The sequence below is a fragment of the Falco peregrinus genome, chromosome 19 (genome assembly GCF_023634155.1).
Source record: "Falco peregrinus isolate bFalPer1 chromosome 19, bFalPer1.pri, whole genome shotgun sequence".
Classification (NCBI taxonomy): domain Eukaryota; kingdom Metazoa; phylum Chordata; class Aves; order Falconiformes; family Falconidae; genus Falco; species Falco peregrinus.
The window spans coordinates 5989773-6011474 of NC_073740.1; the positions used below are offsets into that span (position 1 = coordinate 5989773).

At 62.6% G+C, this 21702-nt stretch overlaps 2 protein-coding genes across 6 annotated transcripts; one reads left to right on the forward strand and one right to left on the reverse strand.

The window, feature by feature from the left end:
- Window positions 1-329: 329 nt before the first annotated feature.
- Window positions 330-4486, forward strand: PEA15 (proliferation and apoptosis adaptor protein 15). Its single transcript, XM_055792158.1, has 4 exons — window positions 330-449; window positions 3253-3426; window positions 4024-4179; window positions 4293-4486. Exons 2-4 carry the CDS (start codon window positions 3255-3257, stop codon window positions 4355-4357), a joined length of 393 nt encoding a protein of 130 aa, XP_055648133.1. The 5' UTR covers window positions 330-449; window positions 3253-3254; the 3' UTR covers window positions 4358-4486.
- A 1396-nt stretch (window positions 4487-5882) lies between these two features.
- On the reverse strand, window positions 5883-21586 carry DCAF8 (DDB1 and CUL4 associated factor 8). Of its 5 annotated transcripts, none has more exons than XM_055792089.1 (15): window positions 21437-21586; window positions 20566-20627; window positions 19659-19778; window positions 15452-15522; window positions 14696-15369; window positions 13857-13997; window positions 13426-13520; window positions 11662-11772; window positions 10150-10222; window positions 9346-9403; window positions 9042-9149; window positions 8435-8565; window positions 7018-7137; window positions 6802-6918; window positions 5883-6695 (listed from the first exon to the last, which is right to left on the reverse strand). In XM_055792089.1, exons 4-15 carry the CDS (start codon window positions 15498-15500, stop codon window positions 6582-6584), a joined length of 1791 nt encoding a protein of 596 aa, XP_055648064.1. In that variant the 5' UTR covers window positions 15501-15522; window positions 19659-19778; window positions 20566-20627; window positions 21437-21586; the 3' UTR covers window positions 5883-6581. The 5 variants fall into 5 exon arrangements, with proteins under 5 accessions (XP_055648064.1, XP_055648068.1, XP_055648065.1 ...); XM_055792093.1 differs by having other exon boundaries at window positions 21433-21510; XM_055792090.1 differs by lacking the exon at window positions 19659-19778.
- Window positions 21587-21702: the final 116 nt, after the last annotated feature.

Consider the following 21702-nt stretch of genomic DNA (forward strand, 5'->3'; position numbering starts at 1 on the left):
AAGATTCCCCCATGCAAGATCCCCATGTGAGATCCCCGTGTGAGATCCTGTGCCACGCGCCGGAGGGGAATTTCCCTGGAGCTTCCTGGGAGGGGACAGTGACACACACGGAGGACTTGGACACTCGTGGGTGCCCCCCCCACCGCGGCTCTTCCCTGGGGCGGCGGCCAGGTGTCCCTGGGGGGGACCCCAAAGAGACGGGGGGGGACACAGGGGACCCCGCCCTCCGGGACGGTGCGTGGGTGCCCCCCACGGGTGTCCGCGCCGGCCCTCGCCCACCCACGGTCCTCGCAGGGCGGAGCCTCCCGCCCCGGCCCCGCCCCGCCCCCCGCCCCGCTAAGTCCCGCCCCCCGCCACACGCCCCCGCCCCGCTGCTCAGAGCGGCAGCGCCGAGACACCGAGCGGTCGCACCGGCACAGCCACCGCCACCGGCACCGCCCCGCCGGCCGGTAAGTGTGGGGCTGCGCGGGGAACGGAGCCCCGACCGACCACCGGCACCGGCACCGGCACCGGATGGAGGCGGCCGCCTCCATCCGGTGCCGGTGGTCGGTTCCTTCAGCCGGGCAGGGGGCCGCGGTGGTAGATCCCTCCCCGGTCCTAAATACATCCCCCCCGGTAATACACCCCCTCCCCCCCCCCCTCCGGTAGAGGCCTCTACCTATGATGCCCCTCCTCCGGCACATCCCGCCGCGGCCAGGAAGGGGTTAACGGTCCCGGTGTTACCGGCGGTGCCACGACCACCACCCCCCCAAAACCCGACCGGTGCCGGCCCCTCCCCCCCCCCCCCGGTGCCGCCCGCCCCTTCCACTTCCCCTTTCGCTCTCCTGGGGGGGCCCGAACCCGTGACCCGCGGAGGAGGGGGAGGCTGGGCCCGCCGGTCCACGCGTTTCCACCCGGTCCCGGTCCCCACCCGGTCCCGGTGCCCCTTCCCCACCCGCTCCCCGCGGTGCCAGCGGGTCCCCCATCCCCACCCGAGACCCGCCGTGTCCCCCGTGGCTGCCACCGGGTCCCCATGGGGCACGGGGTCCCCCCACCCGTGCCGCGTCCTCACGGTGCCGCCCAGTGCTCCCAGTGCCGCCCAGTACCAGCGGAGCACCGCGATGCCACCCATTTCCCGGGACAGGGTGTCGTCCGCCCCCCCCCTCCCCCCCGCGGGTGGGTGCCCTGGGGAGGGGTGTGTGCGCGCGCGTGGCCGGATCCCACAGGGACACGAGTGGGAAGGGGCGCGTGAGGGTGGTCACGCGCCCCGGGGCCAGGCTGGGCCCCACTGGGCCGAAACTGGGGCCAAACTGGGCCGTGGCGGCGACGGAGCCGCCTCTTCCGCCCCGCGGCCCCGGGCTGGGGAGGGCTGGGGAGGGGGGGGCCACGACTCATCGTCCCCCACCCCCACCGCATTCCGGCCCACGGAGCTGCCGCACGGCCCCGCGTGGGGAGCCTTTGGCGCGGGAGGGGCGGTAGACACGCACCCAGATGTGCCCCAGATGTGGGATGCGCGGCCCCGGGGATGCTGCTCCGGCCGTGGGCAGGGAAGGCCCCCCCGGGACACGGGTGGCCCCCCCGGGACAGGGTGGTCACCCCGGGGCGGGATGCTGCTGCTGCCCACGCCGCAGGATGGTGCCTCTGGGCACGGGGGGGGGGTCCCACGCAGCAGTGGGGTGCCGACGGGGCGGTGTCCGCGGGGCCGCTCCGTGTCCGTTGGGGCCAGGGTCGTGACTCGGTTTCCCGGGGGGGGGGCCGGGGGCGGCTGCGCGGCTCCCCGCGCCACAGAGGCCCCTTGTGCCCCGGGCTGCGGGGGGCGGGGCGGGGGGGTCCCTTCTTCCTGTCCCGAGATCACCACCCACCCCAAAATCACGGTGGGGGGGCAGTGATCGGAGGAGCCCCCCCGCTGCCCCCCCCACCCCCCCCCCACCCCGCACCTGGCCGGAGCGGGGGAGACAAAGGCGGGAAGGAACAGACCCACCCGTGTCCTGCCCCCCCCGCCCCTGTCCTGGTCCCCCCCGCGGCGGGATTACGCGCCCCCCCCAGCGCCCCCCGCCTGCTCTTGTGAATGGGCCCCGTGGGGCCACGCCCCTCGTGCATATTCATGAGGCGCTTTGCATGGGAAGCGTGAATGAGGGGGGGTCGGGGTGGGTCCTGGTCATCCGCCTCCGGGGGGCGTTGGGGGACCCAGGAGTCCGGGGCTGGGAACGGGCAGAGGGCCACGGCGGGGGTTGGGGGGGTCCCTGCCCCCATCCCCCCCCCCCCCCCCCCCCGCCCCCCTGCCCGGAAGGACCCAGGCGTCCGGGCCAAGGGCTGAGTCATCGGCTGCCTTAAAGGGGCCGGACGGGGCTGGGACACGCGTGTGCGCCGTGGGGGGGCACGCGGGAGCGTGTGAGTGTGACTCTGTGTGTGCGCGTGTGAGTGTGTGACCGTGTGTGGATGTGGGCGCACGTGTGGGCGCACGTGTGGGTGCGGGTGCAGGGTGGGGGTGGGCGCCTGCGTGGGCAGGTGTCTGCGTGGGGGGGGGGGGGTGTTTACGAGCGTGCGTGGGGGTGTGTGTGTGTGCAGGGTGCGCATGTGTGCACGTGCCGGGGGTGAGCAGCCTGGTGGGTGGCGGCGTGTCTGTGTGTCCCCCCCGCCCCCGTGCCTGTGTGGCCCCGTGTGGGGTGCCCAGCTCCGACCCCCCCAGCACCCATGGGTGCTGCCACCAGGGAGGGACGTGGGGCAGCTGGATGCTGTGATCGCCCCAGCGGCTGCATCCCTGGGGTGGCAGCGGTCACCATGGTAACTGAGGAGCAACAGGAGATGGGGGACAGGGCGTGACCCCCCACCCCTCCCTTCCCCACCCGGAGCTGGGGGACCCCCACCCCAGGGTGCCACTGCAAGGTTGTGTGCGAGGGGGGGCTGTGCTGGGCCAAGGGGGTCAGACCGTGCGGGGGGGGGGGTCAGTGCCAGGGCAGGGTGCATGTGAGAGGGGGGGCACTGCCAAGCCAGGCTGCGTGTGCCAGCAGCGCTGTGCAGTGCCGGGGGGGGGGGGAAGGCTGTGCAAGGCCAGGGTGTTTGTGCGAGGCCCCCCCCCTCAGGGGGGGGGCACATGCAGCAGAGCAGCCGCCGCCAGCGCCCGGCAGGTCCCGCCGTCCCCAGTCCCTGTCACATCCCGTGAGCGTCACATGAGTCACGGGCCAGCGGAGCCCGGCTGGCGCCTGGGGGGGGGGGGGGGGGGGGGGGGGCAGCGGCTGAGGCTGGGCAGCTCGTGACACGGGTGGTGCCCAGCCATGGCCGAGTACCGCAGCTTGCTGGAGGAGCTGGCCCAGAACATCACGGCCGAGGACCTGGAGCAGCTGAAGTCAGCCTGCAAGGAGGACATCCCCAGTGAGGAGAGCGAGGCCATCGCCACCAGCCACCACTGGTTCGCCTTCCTTGAGAAGCACAGCAAACTGGACAGAGGTGAGACGCCCCCCAGGTGGCCCTGCACCCCGCCATCCTTGTCCCTGGCCCTCCCCTGGTCCCCAGCCCCGGCCGCTGGCCTGATCCTGGTCTGTCCCCTGGTGCGGTCCCCATCCTGATCCCTGTTGCCGTCCCTGTCCCCTCTTCTGGTCTCTGGCTCTGTCACCTGTCCCCTGGGGTGGAGACACCATCCCTGTGCCCTGGTCCCTGTCCCCTGTCCTGGTCCCCATCCCAGTCCGTGACCTCCCCAGCCCTGGCCCTCCCCTCTTCCCCATCCTGGTCCCCATCCCAGTCCCTTACACTGCTTGCCCTGGTCCCCCTCCCTGTCCCCATCCCGGTCCCTGTCCCCACTCCTCATCTCTGTCACCTGCTGCTGGCCTGGCTCCTGGTCCCTGTCCCCTGCCTTGGTCCCCACCCTGGTTCCTCTCATGTGCCCCAGTTTCCATCCCAGCGCTTGTTCCTGTCCTTTGTCCCCTCTTCCAGTCCCCAGGGATTGTCATCCCTGTCCCCCCACTCCCACCCTCTGTCCTGGTCTCTCCCAGTCCCTGTGCCCCCCACCCCCGTCCTCGGGTCCAGCACGTGTCCCCGTCCCCGCAGACAACCTGTCCTACATCGAGCACATCTTTGAGATCTCGCGCCGCCCCGACCTGCTGACCATGGTGGTGCAGTACCGCACCCAGGTCCTCAAGATCTCTGAGGAGGACGAGGTGGACACCAAGCTCACCCGCATCCCCAGCGCCAAGAAGTACAAGGGTGAGCACCCCCCGCCCCGGGGCAGGGCCAGTGTCCCTCTGGCTGGGGGAGGGGACACCGGGAGAGGCCCCGCTGACCCCCGCCCCACTGACCCCTGCCCCGTGTCTTGGCAGACATCATCCGGCAGCCCTCAGAAGAGGAGATCATCAAATTGGCCCCCCCACCCAAGAAAGCCTGAGGAGGGGTGAGGAGGAGGAGGAGGAAGGCTGTGTCCCCCCATCCCCGTCCCCCGTCCCCCTGCCACCTCTCCGGCCCCTGGGGCGCGGGCAGGTGGGGGGGGGCCAGCATGGTCACTAACAAAGTCTTAATGCCCCCCCCCCCCCCGAGGCTGGGGCTGGGGGCTGGGGCGGCTCTGCGTGTGCGTGTGTGTGCACGTGTGAGTGTGCGTGTGTTTGGGGCAGGGGGGGCGCTTTGCTATTCCCAGGGACCCCCCACAAGCCCTCACTGGGAGGGGGGACAGCAGGAACAGGGGACCACCATCTCCCCACACCAGTTCAATTTGTGGCTGGGAAGGTGACAGGCACCGGGACCACCCCCCACCTCAGTGCTGGGGGGGGACAGGGCTGGGGACAGGGACCCAAGTGAGCGGCGCAGGGGGGTGCAGGGACGAAGGACAGGGCACGTCAGGAGGGAAGCGAGCAGCAGGGCTGAGGGGGGGGGTGTCTTTGCTGACCCCCCACCCAGACAGGCTGGAAGATGGTGTGAGTTTGTCAGACCTCAGCCCCCGTGGAGGGTGGGGGCACATCTGCAGTGTCCCCCTCCCAGGGGCTGCGGTGGGTAGGGGGATAAGGAGGTGACATGGTTGGGGGGCAAGGCAGTGGGAGCCTCTGTGCAAGGTGGTGATGCTCAAGGGGGGGACCCCCGAACTCCCCAGGTATTGGGGAAATTTCTCTTGAAAGGGCTGCTCCCCCCCCAAATCCCCCACTTTAGTTGGCGGGGGCAGAACTGACAGTCCCCCAAAACCAGCCAGACTGATTTGGGGGGGGGTGGGTGTATCCTTCCAGCCTCCCCCAGTGCCACACTGGGAGGGAGGGTGTACTGGACTGGGAAAACAGGCACAGCCCCCATTTAGTGTGTGTGTGGAGCGGGTAGGGGATGTCTTTGGGGTTCAGCTCTAGCTACTAACTGAGGGGGGGGGGGGGAAGGGGCTAGCGAGGGGGGGCACTGGAGAGAGTATATGTTAATATATTTTATTTAATAAAAGCTAAAACCCGCAGAGCGCCTGTGTGCAGCCACCGGCTCTTGTGTGTGTGTCCCCTCCCCCCCCCCGCCTTTTATTGTCTCCAGGCCTGGGACCACATTCATTTCCCCCCCCCCCCCTCCAAAAAAAAAACCCCTGTGTTTTTTGTTGAAAAATGACTGTTTGGGACACCCCCCCCCCCCCTCCAGTGAGCTCTTGAGAGGGGGGGAATGGGGACGGGTGACACAGTGTTGTCCCCCAGCCCCAGGGGGGGCCCCCCCGCTCCCTCTCCCCCCCCCATCTCCCCCGACCGTGCTGACTGTGTACAGATCTCTCATAAACAGATGGAGATGAAAGCTGCTCTGGAGGGTTGCGTGGCTCTGTGAGGAGGGGGGCGTTTTGGTGAAAACGCGGCAGAAAGGGAGAAAATACAGCCCTCCAGAAGGGGGGCAGGGGGGCAGGCCTTGGGGACACACTGGCCCTGGAGCTGGGGACATGGGGAAGGGGACACGCAGCCCTCCGCCTCTGTCTGTTGGTTTTTATTGCATTTATATATAATATATATTCAAACTTTTACAATAATTTTAACTTGATAACATCCAAGTTCGATTTGGTTTTAATACATACAAAATTAGGCCTCTAACAGTGATGGGGGAGCCCTCACCGCTGCTCCCCCCCAGAAGAGATCTCCTTAAAAGTAACAGAAAATTAAAGGACCTTCCCGGCTCCTGGGGGCTCCGGCCGCTGCCCCGGGAGGGCCAGGGGAGGCGGGGGCGGAGAAGGGCCAAACCAAGTGCAAATCACTGATATGTACAAACTAGACAAGCATCTCTCTGCAAACACCCCCGGGGTGGGGGGGGAGTGGGGGACACATGCCCCCCGGGGGGGCCGGAGCCCCCGGGGAAGGGGGAGCCCTGAAGAGCACGAGGGCTGGCACAGGGGAGGAGGTGGGGGGCCAGGTCCCTCCCTAGAAGAGCAGGAGAGGGGACCAGGGGGTCACGTTAGTACAAAATTCCCCCGGCAGCCCCATCTCTGCATGTGTCCTGGGGAGGGGAGGGACCCCTGGGCCATGGCTGTGCCACCTCCAGTGGGCTGGGGGGGGCTGCAAGGATGAGGAGGGAGGGAAGTGGGGAGGGAGGGGTCCTTAACAAGTCAATACAAAGCTCAAAGTGTTAGTAGGGATGATGCGTGCCCAGAGCCCCCCTACCCCAGCGAGGGGGGCTCACGACGGCATGCACTGCACCCGGTCCGGCCCTTCTTCCTCATCGTCCGAGGTGTCAGAGGAGCTGGGAGACTCGTCCGAGTCACCGTCCGGCGCTCCTGGCTCTCTTCGGCGCTGCCGGGGAGGTGGGGGAGGCAGAGAAATGCGGTGAAGGGGCTGGGGGAGCAGCAGGAAAAGCGGGGGGACGTATCACACATGTGGAGGGGACCCCAGCACCTACCCGGTGGTGGCGTCTCTGTCGCAGGTGGTGCATGAGGAACCAGAGCATGTGGCTGTCGAACATGTCGGTGTGGTGGAGGCTGTCCTCGTCCCGCTCCAGTTTGTTCTTCTTGATCACCTGGGGCCAGTGGATGCAGGGGGGTCAGGTGGCTGGGGGGCCAGGGGGCCGAGGCTTGCAGCCCCCTAACTGCCCCCCACCTCGCTCTCTGGATCTCACCTCCTTGAGGCCAGCCAGCTCGGTGGGATTCTCCGCTGTGGGTGCCCAAATCTTGACATCGTGGTCGAGGCCACTGGTGGCCAAGACGGGGAGGTGGGGATGGGGCTCCAGGCAGTTCACCTGGGGGTAACAAGGTGGGGGGTGTCACCCTGAACAGGGCACTGGGACCAACCCTGGCACCCACAAGCCTTCTGGTGACCCTCCAGCCCATCACCCTGGCCTCAGGTCAGGGTCTCCCTGTGGGACACTCCAGCAGGGAGAGGGGCTGCCTCCTCTCCAGCATCACCATGCTCTGGGAAAGGGGGACATGCCACCTCCCACAAGCAAACCCCAAAACGCAGGGTGTCCCTGAGAGGCAATGCGTGCAGCGCAAGTGGGGAACCCCAGCCCTAGCAGCAAACCCAAGCGGGAAGGGGCCACATCCACCCCAGGGCACTGAAGCCTGGCTTCAGCTTTCAGGGAGGTCCTGGGGCTGGATCTGGCCCCACACCGGCTCTGCTGACTGGGGGTGGCGGTGCCAGCAGCCGCCAGGAGCTGGCACAGGGCCACGGCCACCCGGACAAAAGGCGACTGTGGGGCCAGTGGAGGAGTGGCACAGCGGGGACCGGCTCGGCCGGCAGCGGGAGGGAGCAGCGGGCACGACTCTGCCACCCATCCCCACGCCAGCGAGGCACCTGCCATCCCCTCGACACCCACCCGAAACCTGTCCCCGACCCAGGAGCCACTGGCATGTCCCATCCCTCCCAGCCCTGCACCCACGGGGGACAGGTACCCACTTGCCGGGGCGGCACGTGAGACCGAGCGTCTGCCGGCTCCGAGCCAAAACCAGGCACGCATCCCCTGCCAGCGCCGGCAGCCGCTCGGGACCTGACCGCTGTCGGCTGGAGCCTGGGAAATCCAGCGCAGGGCTGGCCCCACGGCAGCCACGTCCCTTTCCTGGACGCGCTGGGTGAGGATGCAGCTGCACGCCCAGCAGGGAACGGGGCCTGGAACCGGCCCGGGAACACACAGCTCTCCCCACCGACCCATGCCGACAGGGGGAAGGGTAGGGGGCTGCCCCATCCCGGTCAGCAGCAGCTCCCACGTCCCCACCCCTCCTTCGGTGACAAGCACCCCGTGGGCAGCCAGGTGAAACCCCCGTGGGATTCTGCACGCCAGGAGACCGCTGAGGTGCGTGGCCCTGGCCGCCTTGCCTCAGCCCGACATCCCCGCTGCCACCCCCTGGGCAGGAGCAGCACAGAGAACCCCACACGTGGGCCATGGGGTGCCCGCAGGGACCCTGCTTGGCTCATAGTAAAAAATGCACAAAAACGGTGGCAAATTTGTGCAGGCACGTGGGATTGGCTTGAGCTGGTGGGGACAGATCCTGCCGGCCCACGGGGCAGAGGAGCGGGGCAGCACGGCCACAGGGACTCACCACTCCTCCCTTGTCACCCTCCATGAACTGCACGATCTGGCAGGACGATTTCTCCCACAGGAAGATGTGGCCGCAATCGCTGCCGCTCACCACAAACTCGCTTTTCGGGCCATAAAAATTGACGCCTTTCACTGAAAGGAGAGAAACAAGCAGCCCGAGGCTGTCAGGAGCCGGGCAGCGCTCCCTGCCATGAATTCACTTCCTGCCTGGCAGCCAGCGAGTTTCCAGGGTTACCGGTGTGGATCTCTTCCGTCCCCAGACACATAATAGCTCATTCTTTGCAAGCCCGAGAGTTTGTGTTAAGGGTCTTTGAGAGGAAGATGAAGAACTGGGAGCAGCAGAAACAAGCTAAAAGCAGGCAGTTATTCTTCCGGGTTGCTCTGGGGACGGCCCCCCACCTCCTGACGGCCCTGAAGCCTGGTCGCAGGTGCAATGAGGGGAAGCCACGCTCCACGGCCCCCCAGGGTGCAGGCAGCGAGCTCAGCCCTCCTCGCTGCTGGCAAAGGGGACATGGTGGCAGCAGGAGCTCGACAGAGACTTGGGGAGAGCCTCCGAACCCCCTGCTGTGGGGTGATCTGCTCCAGCACCCATCCCAGCTGGTCCTTACCAGTGGCATTATTGCGATGTCCCTTGTATCTCTTGATGTACTCCGCTCCGTCACTGTGAGAGGAGTTGAAGAGATAGATATCTTCATCGTTGTAGCTGGCCAACAGCTCTGGGGTAGGATGGAAGAGACGGGCATTAGCAGGGGGTACACAGAGGCAATTGTGCTGCAAGCCCCCCCGGGCACTCCGTCCCACCGTGCTGCAGTCCCGGACACCCGTGACTTGCCCATCACCTCTGCGGGTTCCCGGCAGGCGCGGGATGCCGCAGTGCCTGTACGGCCCCCAGCCCGCAGGATGGTCACTCACCCGAGCCGTCGTGGCTGTAGACGAGACAAGTGATGTTGGCTTTGGACTCACTGTTCACCTAGGGGAAGCACAGACAGCTCTGCTCCCACCTCCTCCCACACCTACGCCAGCCACGTGCCCGCCCGGAGAGCTCAGCGCGCAAGTGACTGTTCTGCAAGGGCTGTAAAGTCAGAGCGTAACATCGCTGCCTCTTCCTACGCCAAGATGGGACTTTACGGACAGCGGAGGACTTGGGTCAAGACAAAAAAAAAAACAAAGCCCAGGCAGTTTGTTCACCCTCTGGAGCTGTTTTCCAGGCAGGAAGCCTGCGAGAGGCTTGGCCAGCGAGCGCTTCTCGGCTGCTCCTACTTGGGGCTCCCAGGGGAGTGCTCTGCGGATCCGGGTGGAGAGGCTGGCCCAGGCCCCATCCCAGGCTCTCTCACTCCACAATGAAACAAGCACCGCTGGCACCAGCCCGGGGCGAAGACCGGTCCCACTGGCGAGGCTGGCACAGGCAGCGCCGCTGCCAGCAGGAGACCCGGCTGCCTGTCACTCACCCAGCAGCAGGCACAGTTCCCCCCTCCCTCAGTTTACCCACCCTGCCCGCACCAGGCTCAGCTTTGCCCAGTGCCGGCATGCAGGGCATGCGAGTCGCAGCGCTGCGGCAGAGCTGCCACCCACGCAGGTGGCCAAGAGCAGACGGCCACCATGGGATGTCCTCTGCCGGTCCGCCCACCCACCACCTCTCCCACACCACGTCCTCACAGGGAAGGGACCCCCAGTGCTGGCCATCACACTGGTACGCCACAAAATTGAGCCGCTTACCAAGTGGTGAGGACAGAACTTCTTTAGTACACCGTTGTTCTCATTCTCATCTATTTTCCGCTGGTCGTAAATCCTGGGGGAAGGATGGCAGGCATTTGGCACTCGCTCGAGACACGAGGGATGCTGAGCCGACAGGCGTGGAGGGCCAGCGCTGCCCGCCTCTGCGGGTCAGGGTAGGAGAGCGGCGGAGTGGCAGCTCTCCCCAGCTACGCTCCGAAACAGTGACCCGCCCTGACGCGGGCCGAAGGCTCTGCTCCTCGCCAAGGGATCTGCGGAGCTGTGAGCAGCCCGGACTGGCAGAAGTCTCGGCCAAAGCAGCTTAATGTCACCTCTTATCATGTTGGAGGCGTTGCTCAGTGGCGCGTGACAATGGCAAAGCCTGCGACCTGCATTCGGGGCTCTGTCAGCCTGCAGACTGCTCTGCGAGGAGGGCGCGACTGCCACCATGCCTGTCCCTTGGCTGGCTTGGGCTCCTCAGGGTCCCCAGCCTCCCCCAGCCTCCCCGATGCGGGAGCCCACCAGGAGCTGCCCAGTGCTAGGGAAGCCAAGGAGAGAGGAGGCACTTGGATAGGGGCAGAGGGCAGAGCGAGCAGCAGCATGTGGGAAGGGGGGGAGGCTGTTTCAAGCAACGATCCTGGGCTCTTCTGAAAGCTACCAAACTAGCGAGACACTGGCGCTGCTGTCTGAGCAGTCTGCGAGCCCATGTGTTAAGTGTTTCCACGCCTGGCACCCCAGGAGCTGCTGCCTGCACGCCCGCCAGACACCTGCATGGTTGGCTCTCTGGGGCGCCAATGCCGCACAAGTGATCCCGCAGTGGAGCTGCAGCATCCCTCCCGCTCCCCAGGAGCGGCCCCTACGCATCCCCAGGGAGCCAAGCGATGCCGTGGCTCTGCTCACTCTCAGGGAGCTGGAAAGTGGGCAGGCCTGGTGCATGCACAGTTTGCCTCTGCCCAAAAGAGATGCCACACGATTTGCACCTTAAAATCCACCGGCTACGGCGCAGCTCTGCACTGACGCAGGAAGCCGAGAGGCCAGACACACGGACACAGTCTGGTCCCACACCAGGGGCTGCCCTGAACATTTTGAAGGCCAGGGTGGCTTGCATTTGTCACTTAAAGAGCTCAGTCCTGCCAAAACCAAGACCATCCCGAGTCTTAATCTCATCTCCAGTGCCCACTGGGGACTGCCCGCCGGTGGGGAGCTGAGAGGAGGTTTATCAGAAGCTTGTTAAGAGCACTGCTAATTCCTGAGAGAAGGATCTCCCAGCTTTGGGGCAGGCTGGACAGTGGATCCCAGGGATAAACCTCAAAGGACCCAAATCCTCCTCTATTAATCCCCCTTGCGTTCCTGCCGTTATGGGAGAACAGGCTTTGGAGACATTAATGATTGAAGCCACATGCATTTCTGCAGGGAAAATCAGATTTCAAAGCTCATGGGGGGAGCAACTGAACCCCCACAGGGATGTTCAGTTCCACTCTGGGGGCTCAATCTGGGCCCCCAGCACAGACTCACCGGACAAACTGATCTCTGCCTCCCACAGCAAACTGGTAGGTGTTGGCTGGGTTCACATAGATGGTATACAGACCCACTTTCTTCTCCTTTTCCTTTGTCACAACCAGTTTCCTTTAAGAGATGAGGAATAATAATAAAAAAAATAAAAAAATCCACCTCCAATTCAAAACAGGGTCCAGATGGGAAAAGCAGGAGCTGCGCGAGTCTCTTACTCACTCCCAGAAAAAAAAAAAAAAAAACCAACCACAACACACTAACAACAAAAAAACCCACCACCCAACCATTTCAGCCTCCCAGCTGAAGCGAGCACATGTTCCGTCTGCGACTCAAACGGCAGAGTGAAATCATTCCCTGGCATTTTCCTCCAAAACGTCTGAAGGGTTTCAGGGCCTGAACCCGAGCCCGAAGGTGCCGGACAGGCAGCGGCAAAGGCAGAATCAGATTAACTCCAGAGCAGAAATGCTTTGCCGTTATTCTTCCCCATGTAATAAGGCCCAGATTTAACGAAATCTGACACACACACCATCCCCCCCTCCCCCAGGAGCTCAATATTCGGCTTTGCAGACGCGAATACAAACTGAGGCAGCATCCTCACGAAGGAACAGCCAGCTCAAAAGCTTGTCTTTCTTCTAATTATACCGTTCGGCTTAATGAAAGATGGGAGCTGCCTACAGTCTGCCTGCAAACCCTGCCTCCAGAGCGGTTTCACACTCACAGGGTGACAATTCCCTGCGAGCATCAAACCGAAACAGCAGCGTGGATCCTCACGAAGAAAGAGGGGGAACAGACCCACGCCAGCCCACTGACCAACAGACTCCTCTCCAAATGGACCCAGCAAACGGCGGGGGAAGCGGGGACGAGGATTAAATGCGGCTGTTTTGAAACAGCCCGACAGTTTTTGTCCTGGTTATGAAACAGATGGGTTTAAGGCTGTAGACAAAAGCACTCGCATGTACAAATAAAATCAAACCACTGGGCGACGAGTGCCAAAGCCCTCAGTCTTAAGCAGGATCATCTTCAAAATAATATGCCGCTATATTGGAAAAGTACCACGATACCAAAACCAGGCGTCTGTTTGAACACCTGCCATGGATTTATTTTGGAAGCTTGTCAGAAACGACAGATCTCTCAGCAATACGGGTTAAGATCCGGCACGCACCACCCGGCTGCTTGCTAATTATTGTTTTTCAATTAACTGCAATAGCACTCATGCAATGAGTGAGTCGGGCCAACGGCGAGCTCCGAGCTGCTGCCAGCGTGGAGAGATTTCAGTGCCGTGACTAATCAGCCACTTCACTGCGCAGAAGGAGCGCAGGACCCTCGGCACTGCCCCCGGGATGGGTAAGCAGGTGCCGGTCAGGCTGGCACACCCGCCGCACAGGTATTATTTCCGTTTCCTATTAGAACAGGGCCCCATCTGGGGCGGGGGGACAAGGGTTCAAATGCACTTGTCTAATTAGCAGGGTTCATACCCGTGCCCTCATGCAAAACAGCCATCCCGGGACCAGCCACCAAAAAGCTCTCTGGTCCCACCCTGCACCTCAGGGAAGGCAACACTGCTTGAAAGCCAAAACCCATCTGTTTTTCCCACTTTATGCCAACTGAACAGGCATGTGCTGTCATAAAAATGCAGCAGCACAAGCAGGACCCTCAGCCCTACACAGCTGAGCACCGTGTGCTTGCAGGGGAGCCCCCTCGAGACCCCGGATCTCCCTCCAGAGCTTCCCTGGTTCTGGCAACAGGAGCAGGTAGAGAAATACTCACGAGGCGGGCCGGTCTTGTCTCAGATCAATGGTGAAGACTACAGCATCTTCACCTGCTGATAGGAAAGTGCACGGAGAATCCGGTTCTAGGGCCAGCTGGAAGATAAATACTCAGGCATTGGTTCCCTTTTCACCCAAAAAAGTGGCAAGACCCCTTTCTCCCAGTAAACCGTTGGCTGTTGACAGGAGCTGATGCAGCACCAAGCCCTCTACACCCTGCAGCCGCGTGCTCACATCACTGCTTCGCAAGGCAGAGACCCTCCTCATCACCCTTAGAGGTCACAGCGATTTTAAAGCATATAAGAATCAGTCCCTCCACAGCAGTGGCTCTGCCTTCACTATTTCTGGCAGCCGGTGAGCCAGGACAGCTCTTGGGCATTTCGGGGGTCCCCAGCTGCTGCCCACCCCCTCCACAGGCTGGTCTGGGCTCACCTTGTGCGACGCTCCTTTGTGCTGTGCCACACGCTTGGTGTTTTTGCAGCACTGAGTGGCGGAGAGCTCGGCCACCCGGACCTGGCCGTCCCGAGCACACATAGCCAGAGTGGAGTCGCCACTGTTGGGGAGGAACTTGGCCTGGAAGAGAGCAAGCAGAGGGGCAACTTTCAGTGCCAGGGCAGGGGCTTGCGTACACATGGATGGGAACGGGAGAGAAGTCAAGGCAGCACCCCTGTCAGACCCCAACGAGCCCCACATGCTCAGATCTGCAGGCAGCGACTGCAAAGCCCCAGCTCAATGGGCCGAGCTCTCCAAGCAACCATCCGGGCCCTTTTGGTAAGCACAGAGAGCTGGGACCCAGTGGAGGTGCTGGTGGTGCCAGCATCCCTCCAAGTGCAGGCTGTGCCATGTTGGCAAACAGACCAGCCCTCCAGGCCCCTCTGGCTGTGGCGGAGCCGTTGCTCATGTGCCGGGCTGCCTGCCATGGCACAGCCTCCGCTGAGCCCATGCTCAGCGGGCTCGGAGGAGCAGCAAGGAGAAGCTCCGCAGGGCACGGGGGCATCTCACCGTGCAGTCCCCAGCCAGGGCTCCACAAGATCTGAGGGTGCACCGGTGGGTTCCAGCGGTTAGCTACCACCACACAGTGGCTGGACTCCAACCACAGCGCTTAGCTTTCACAACACTTTTCTCCTGCCCCGCACAGCATCTTCTGGCTGAAATTACGTGCTTCTGCAGCAGGTACCTGCCCACCACAGAGGCTCTTCTATCACCCCCAGCCCAGAAAGACCAGAGCATGACAAGAGTCACCTGCCAGGATCTCCCCACACCCTCCTCACCTGGAAGACATTGCTTTTGTGGCCGCTCTCGAACTCCAGCACTGGCTGCCTCCTGACCCAGTCCCACACCACCACTTTGAGGTCATCGCTGCCGCTGGCCAGCCACGTGCCGCGCTGGTTAAAGTGCAGGGTGTTGACGCAGCCCGTGTGGCCCTCCAGGCCATGCTGGAGGCGGAAGCGTTGCACAAAGACCCTGGCCCCGCAGGCGTCGTAGACAAAGCGGGCACTGGAGCCCAGCTCCCTTTCCCGGAGGGCATGGACCGCCTGCCAGCGGGGCTGGGGCAGCGCCGTAGTCTCCGAGGACACCCAGTCCTCCAGGGCCTGCTCGTCATCAGAGGAGTCTTGGTCGTGGTTGGCACGCTTGCGCTGGGCACGGCGGTGGGACCGCTGCTCCTCCTCTTCATCATCCTCCTCTTCCTCCTCTGAGTGTGACCGGTCGAGGGCACGGTTCTCCTCATTTATGGAGTAGTGGCCCGTGTCATCCATGCTGTCCGAGTCCTTCTCTTCTCCCGAGCTCTCTGTGTCAGTGTCCCGACTCTCCGTGCTGGTGCGGTTGGGCCCCACATCATCTCCCGTGAGGCTCAGGCTGAGGTCAGATGCCTCCACCTCGATGCCAGAGGAGGTTTCTCGGCCCTCCTCAGCTGACATCTCCTCTGGGCTGCTGGACAAGCTGCCTGCGTAGCGCAGACAACGCCGTGAGCCTCTCCAGCAGGAGACCCCAGGCGCAGGGAGACTGGTCCCCACCAGTACCCTTACCATTCACTATGTCTGTCTTTCCATCCATGCTGCTTCCTTTGTCTGACATCACGTTTTCCAGAGTGCTCACCCTGCATGCGAGAGAAGGAGAGAGCAGAAGCTGGAGCATCCCTGCCACAGCCAGTCTGCTGAGACAGGGACATGCTGGCCTGTCCCCATGTTGGTGGAGCCACACACACCCCCACGGCATCACGGGTTGGTCTGGAGAGCACTGCTCTCCACGGGAAAGCGCAATCAATCAGCAGAGGAAGCGGCGCGCACACAGCTACGGCTCAGTGACCACAGTCGATGCATGGCACCAAAAGCTCATCAGCTATTGCTGAGGGCAGAGCGAACGGTAACGTCCCTCGGTCTCCACCACGGCACCCACAGCTGGGTAACGAGGCCACTTGCTGCCATCGCCTGAACTCCTCTCCAGTTTCTAATTTGCTCAGACGTTGTTGACTTAGCAGGGAAGCAGATCAGCAACACATCACGCTGTCCGTCCTCCCGCCTGCGGGATGGCTGCCGGCCCCCACCGCCTGCACCCGGCCCCCGCTTCACCTCTCGCCATTAAAACAGGTGCTTCCCGCTCGCAATCCCAGCCAGGCTGAGTGGGAGGAGGCGGCACAGGCTCCAGCGATCGCTATGGCAAGGCAGCTGCACAACACATGGCCCTGGCTCATGGCAGGCAGGGAGACAGGAGCGGGGCTCGGATCACAGGCAGACAAGGAAAGGTGGCTGGGGAGGCAGCAAGTCACAGTATCGAGAAACTTTTTGGCACCTGTAGACAGCCAGTTAAAAACTGCTCAAGAGGTTTTTTTAACCCTAGCAACAGATTTTTCAACACCTTCCCACACGCAAAATCCTGCCAGATTTGCAGAGGGGCTGTTTTCCTTCACACCACGGACAGGACAGCAGCCCTGGAGGACTGGCCAGCCCAGCTGGCATCCCCCAAGAGCAAGCTTTGGCCTTTGGGACCCCCAACGACCCTGCTGCTCCAGGGGAGCAGGCAAGAGCAAAGCCACGCAATGAGGCCAGGAGCTTCCCAGCATTTCCAGTTGCTCCAGAAGAGGTTCACCAATTCCTCACAAGTGCATGGAAAACCACAGGCCAGCACGTTTTTGGCTCCCGGGCATTTTCCAGGCCTTGCTTTGGAGAACCATCTGCTGCAGGGAGAGGCGGCACAGGCTGCAGGAGCAGTGACGGCCCCGCTGCACCCAGGGATAATGTCCAAAGCGGCCCCAGCTTCCACAGGGCTGTGGCTGCAAAAACAGAGCTGCCTCTGTGCCTGGGGGCTGCAACCCCCCCCAGGACCATGGTACCCATCGCCCACCTGCCGACAAAGCTGCCTTGCTGGGTGACACCAAGACACGGGAAGAAAACACGCCAAGTCACGAGCAGCAGAGGTTTTGCCAAGGTGGAGGGGAAAAAAAAATTATTTGTGCTTTGCTCGTTCTCTACTTTCCTTCTATTTTTAGTCAGACTTTTTCATACTTGGTTTAGTTGTTTGCTCTTAACCAGTGTCAGCGAGTCTGCTAAAAGTTCCCCATCGACATGCAAGGAGAAGCCGAAGCCAGCATATCATTAACTCCGATTATGGCAAACACTCTGGAGACTAATCCTCGTTAGATGGGGAATTAACACCAGCAGAGCCCCAAAGAGCCGAAGAAGGTGAAAGGCTCTGCGCAGGCTGGGTCTGTCACTGCCAGTCCGAGCCTGGGCAGGGCTCCCCTCTAAGAAAGGGGTGATTTCGGAGGCAAGCCGGGCTCGCTGAAGCTGCCGACCCACAAGTACGGCTGCAGGGCGACGGCGGAGCAGGGGCCGCCGCCACCGCCTGAAGGCACTGCAGGGCTGCCAGAGGAAGGCCTGGGCAGCCGGGCTGGCTCCGGCTGAAGCGTGAGAAAAGCTCTTACAGCGTAGGAGCGTTTATAAGGAAACAAAGTTTATGCAACTGAAAACACCATCGAGCTTCAGCCAACGGCAGCCACTTGCTCAATAACAAGAGTAGTAGCGCAGAAGAAAAAGATAAAAGTGTTTTCTGCAGCTTCAGTTTTAGTGATCCCCCAGCAGAGCATCACGTTAGACCCACTGATAGTGTGGAGAGGGGGAGGAAAGGGCTGAAAAGCAAAGCGGGAGATGAGAGCTGCCCCAGAGCCTCAGCCCTCCACGTGCCAGACCTCTCCTCTGTGCCAGTGGCCAGACACGGTGCTGAGCCCATCCCTCAGCACATGAAAGCTTCATGGCAGCGGAGCGGCAGGGAGGAGAGCGGGTGTTCAGCTCCCACAAAGCGCCACGGCTCAGCCCTGCGAGGGGATTACAGATTACTTACTCGCCACCGTGGCAGGGGCGACTCATGCTCGCTCAGCCACTGAGTCGCGACGCCACCGACAGCGCCCCACGCCCGCTCGGGTCTGTCCCTGGGGGCTGCGGGCAGGACTAGTTTTAATTTACTGCTCTAAGCAGCAAGGCAACTCTGTCCCTCCTATGGCACCTGTCCTGCCAGATAACTAAGGAACAGGCTCAAAACACCGCAGAGCTCCGCTACAGCTTAACTCCTCGCCACTCAAGACATTGGGAGATCGAGAAGTCCCTCAACAGGTTGATTGTCACCAGTTATCATGCCTTCGAAGGCATTATTAATCCAAGGGGCTGGGAGAGCCTTTGCACGTACAAAAGGAACTGGGTCTGGACTTTGTTCTTCTGTAGTTATTTTCCTCTGCCAAATTACCTATTCAGATTGTCATTAACACCCTTTCACCGCAGCCTTTTCATGAAGGTGAAGAACAAGAAACACTCTTTCAGAGGAAAGGAATCCATTACCGAATAATTAGCCTGACTTCATGCCTCATCCACCCACACTGGAGGACCGTAACCTTGTTAAAAATTAGGCAAATTGAGGAAAAAAAAAAAAGCCCACAGCTGCCTCGGCAGAGCTCATGGCAGGGACAGATGTGGCCTCTGCTACTGCCACGGACGTCATGGGGGACACTGGGATCCCCAGCCATCTTCTATGCCCAGGAGCATGACACCAGGCTGTGCTGGCTGCCTGGCACCGATGCATAGCCAGGCCGGGCACTTGGCTCCAGCAGCTCTGCATCAGCCTCCCCAGCCACCCACCAGCTCTGCAGGCAGGCACGGAAGCCGTTCATGTGGCAGGGAGAATAAAGCGTGCATCGACCAGCAGCCCCATGGCACGGCACGGCACGGCACGCTGTCCACCTTTGAGGGCTCGAGCAGGGACCAGCCAGCATCGAGCGGGCATGGGGATCCCCGCATTCGAGTTACCAGCGGCTGGAAACACGGACGGCACCAAAGGTATCGCTTCCACCTCCCCAAATCAAGGAGTGCTGGCTGAGGGAAGCAGTGAGACACCGCTCGGTGCGGACCAGAGGGAGCTGGGATGTGGTCAGCCTTTCAGAGAGCCCCAAGCCCTTGCACAGAGATTTGAGCCTGTCACCGAGCCATGCTGGGTCTCCCTGCCAAGGCAGCAATGCCTTAGGGCACACAGCCAGAGCCAGCGAACCCAGCACAGCTCCAGGGCACTGCATGGAGCAAACATGGGTTTTGCAGTTCCCTGAAGTCAACATCTGGACAGGATCAGCATTCCCAGCTTCACATGCTCAAAGCCTAACTCTTCAGCACCCTTGCAAGGGCCCTAAAAATATCCCTCCACGTGCCACAGCCTCTCAGCTGCCTCCACAGCCACCAGGATTGAGCTGTGGGTGCTGCCACAGCATGCCAGGCTCACACTGCTGTGCCTTCCTGCTGCCTCACCAGGCTCAAAGCCCCCAAACTGGCACAATACCAGTCAGCAACTCCAGAAGATGGTCCTTTCCATCCCAAGCTACTACCCAATCTGTACCACCACGAGCTGGCAGGGCACAGGCCATGCTACACGTGGCAGCCAGCTCCAGCCCCTTGCTGCCGCCCAAGATCTGCCATCCACACACCCTGGCACTTAGTGCCTCTCCACAGCATCCACAGGACTCATCCATGTGCCGTGGCATCGTGAGCCCAGCTACTTTACAGCTGGAATCGTAGCGCTCATAGCTGCATTGTCCATGAACAATCCGTCATTAAAATATTTACACAGCTACATAAACCCCCGAACAGGCAGGCTCCACAGGCACTTGGGCAACTGGGCCATGTTCAGGCTACGTAAAGCAGAGAAGCAATGGGCCAGAAGCAAGCATAGGGCGTTTTCAAGCCACTGAGAGCCCCTCACCTTGGTTTCCAATGCCCTGGCACACTGAGAGTTTGCAGGACACTACGGCGTGGCCTCGTGTCTGTGTTTACACCAGGTCCCTCCCGCACACTTGTCGTGCTGCACTTGGCTGAGCCTCTGCTATTTAAGGAAAGTTTTCTCATCAGATCTGGACAGCGGCAACCTCGTTTGTACGCTGCAGAGGAGCCCTCCTCCCCCCTGAGATGGTGTTGGGGATTTTTAAACCTCTGGTTAAACCTCCTGTGACGAGTGGGTTTCCACCATGAATGCCCCTCACAGGGCAGAGGCCAGCCGGGCGCCGCTGGTTTGCCGAGATGTGGGCAGACACCCCATCAGCACGTCACATCTGAGAGAGCCTTGGTTAATTACAAACCTACCCAGGAGCCCAGCAGGTCCTAGTGATGATGCTGATTAAGCAGCTTCCCATTTGCAACTACATGGAGGTCTGCAATCCCCATCTCTGAGCAACCTGGGCACAGCAATAGCTCTTCTGGGGACGTGGCACCCACCTCCCTGCTGCTTTTCCCAGCCATCCCACAGCACAGCCATGGGGGATGGAATGAACCTGCTCCCAGGATGGGCAGGGCCTAATTAACTGTGGCTAACAAGCACTGGCCGCCTCGATACACAGCACCGCCCCTTCCCTATCCAGCACCAGGGAGGACAAGGCTCCCAGCTCCTCAGGGAAGTGCAGCGGTCCTGAGGCTGAGGAAAGCCAGCCAGCAGGAGAAATCCTACAGGCGCAAAGCGGGGAGCAGCTGGAGCAGGCCAAGACCACGCCACCAACATAAATAATTTGGCGTCACAACAGAGACCAAGGTAGATGAAGCCCTAACCTCCACCTCTGCAGCACACGGGATGGACGGACATGAGGCAAGTGTCACCGGACCTGGGGTGTGCCACTCACCTGTGCAGCAGTGGTGACGTGGGCAGCGAGCGCTGAGGCCGGGGCTGGAAGTTCACTGGCAGCTGACAGAAACAACAGGTTAAAGCCCGGCAGCACAGGGTCTGGCAGGGATCCCCCCCTCCCCGGGACTGTCCTGGAAGGCAGAGCGCGAGGAATGCCCAAGGACAAGGAGGTTTAGACCTGGAAGGGGCAGAAGGGACCCTCAGCTGAGCTTCCCCCTGTGAGTAAGGCAGTGGGACTAGCTCTAGGGCTGGCAGGGACCCTCAGTACCTCCTCAAGGCACCGTGACACCACAGGGAAGGAGCCCAGGGGACAGGCAGGGACCCTCAGTAGCCCCCCAAAGCAGGGCAACACCTTGCGGATGGCAGGCGATGGCCCTGGGGATGGCAGGGGTACCCTCAGCATCCCCCCCAAAGACACGATGACACCATGGAGGTGACAAAGACCAGCCCCGGGTGCAGAAGTGACCCCCAACCCCTCCCTAAAGCACAATGTCCCCACAGGGGCCGCAGGGACAGTGCTGGGAGCAGCAGGAACACCCTCCTCAAAGGCACAGCGACCCTCTGGGCACAGCTGAGACCCCCCCCCAGCGCCCCCCCAAAGGCGCAGGGACCCTCCGGTACCCGATGACCCCACGGGGGTATCAAGGCTCCCCCAGCCGTTCCCAAAGGCCTGGTACACGGGCGGGGGCGACAGGAGGCCCCAGGCTGGGCCCCCCCCGGAGGAGTCGGCCCGGCCCAGCCCGGCCCCGAGTGGGCCCCGCCCCCGGCCCCGCCGCCCGGCTGTTGGGGGAGGGGAGGGCCGCCGGGTCGGGGAGCTAGAACCGCCGGTCAGGGCGGGGAGGGGGAGGGAGGGGAGGCCTCGCACCGACCCGACTCCCGGCAGCTCCCGGCCGTCGCTCAGGCGCGGGCCCCGCGGCCGCCGGCTGCTCCTCCGCCGCCGGCTCCGGGCCCAGTCGCCGCCATCTTAGTGCACCGCCTCCGCGGGACGCTTTACGGCGCCGCGCCGCCGCTTTACGGCAGCGGCCGCTGCGCGACACCGCGCGACAGCGCCGCCCCCTCCCCGCCGTCGCCATGGCAGCGGCGACCCCGACCCCCGCGTCACGGTAGGGTCGCCCTGGGCCCCTGCGCCGTGTCG

What these genes read in the sequence shown, in the direction of transcription:
- PEA15 (XM_055792158.1), top strand. Translation starts at nt 3,255, where the DNA reads ATGGCCGAGTACCGCAGCTTGCTGGAGGAGCTGGCCCAGAACATCACG. An exon ending in GCACAGCAAACTGGACAGAG is followed by an intron (nt 3,427 to 4,023) that starts GTGAGACGCCCC and finishes CCGTCCCCGCAG; the next exon opens with ACAACCTGTCCTACATCGAG. An exon ending in CAGCGCCAAGAAGTACAAGG is followed by an intron (nt 4,180 to 4,292) that starts GTGAGCACCCCC and finishes GTGTCTTGGCAG; the next exon opens with ACATCATCCGGCAGCCCTCA.
- DCAF8 (XM_055792090.1), bottom strand. Translation starts at nt 15,500, where the DNA reads ATGTCAGACAAAGGAAGCAGCATGGATGGAAAGACAGACATAGTGAAT. An exon ending in AAAGACAGACATAGTGAATG is followed by an intron (nt 15,370 to 15,451) that starts GTAAGGGTACTG and finishes TGCGCTACGCAG; the next exon opens with GCAGCTTGTCCAGCAGCCCA. An exon ending in CTACAGCCACGACGGCTCGG is followed by an intron (nt 9,150 to 9,345) that starts GTGAGTGACCAT and finishes ATCCTACCCCAG; the next exon opens with AGCTGTTGGCCAGCTACAAC.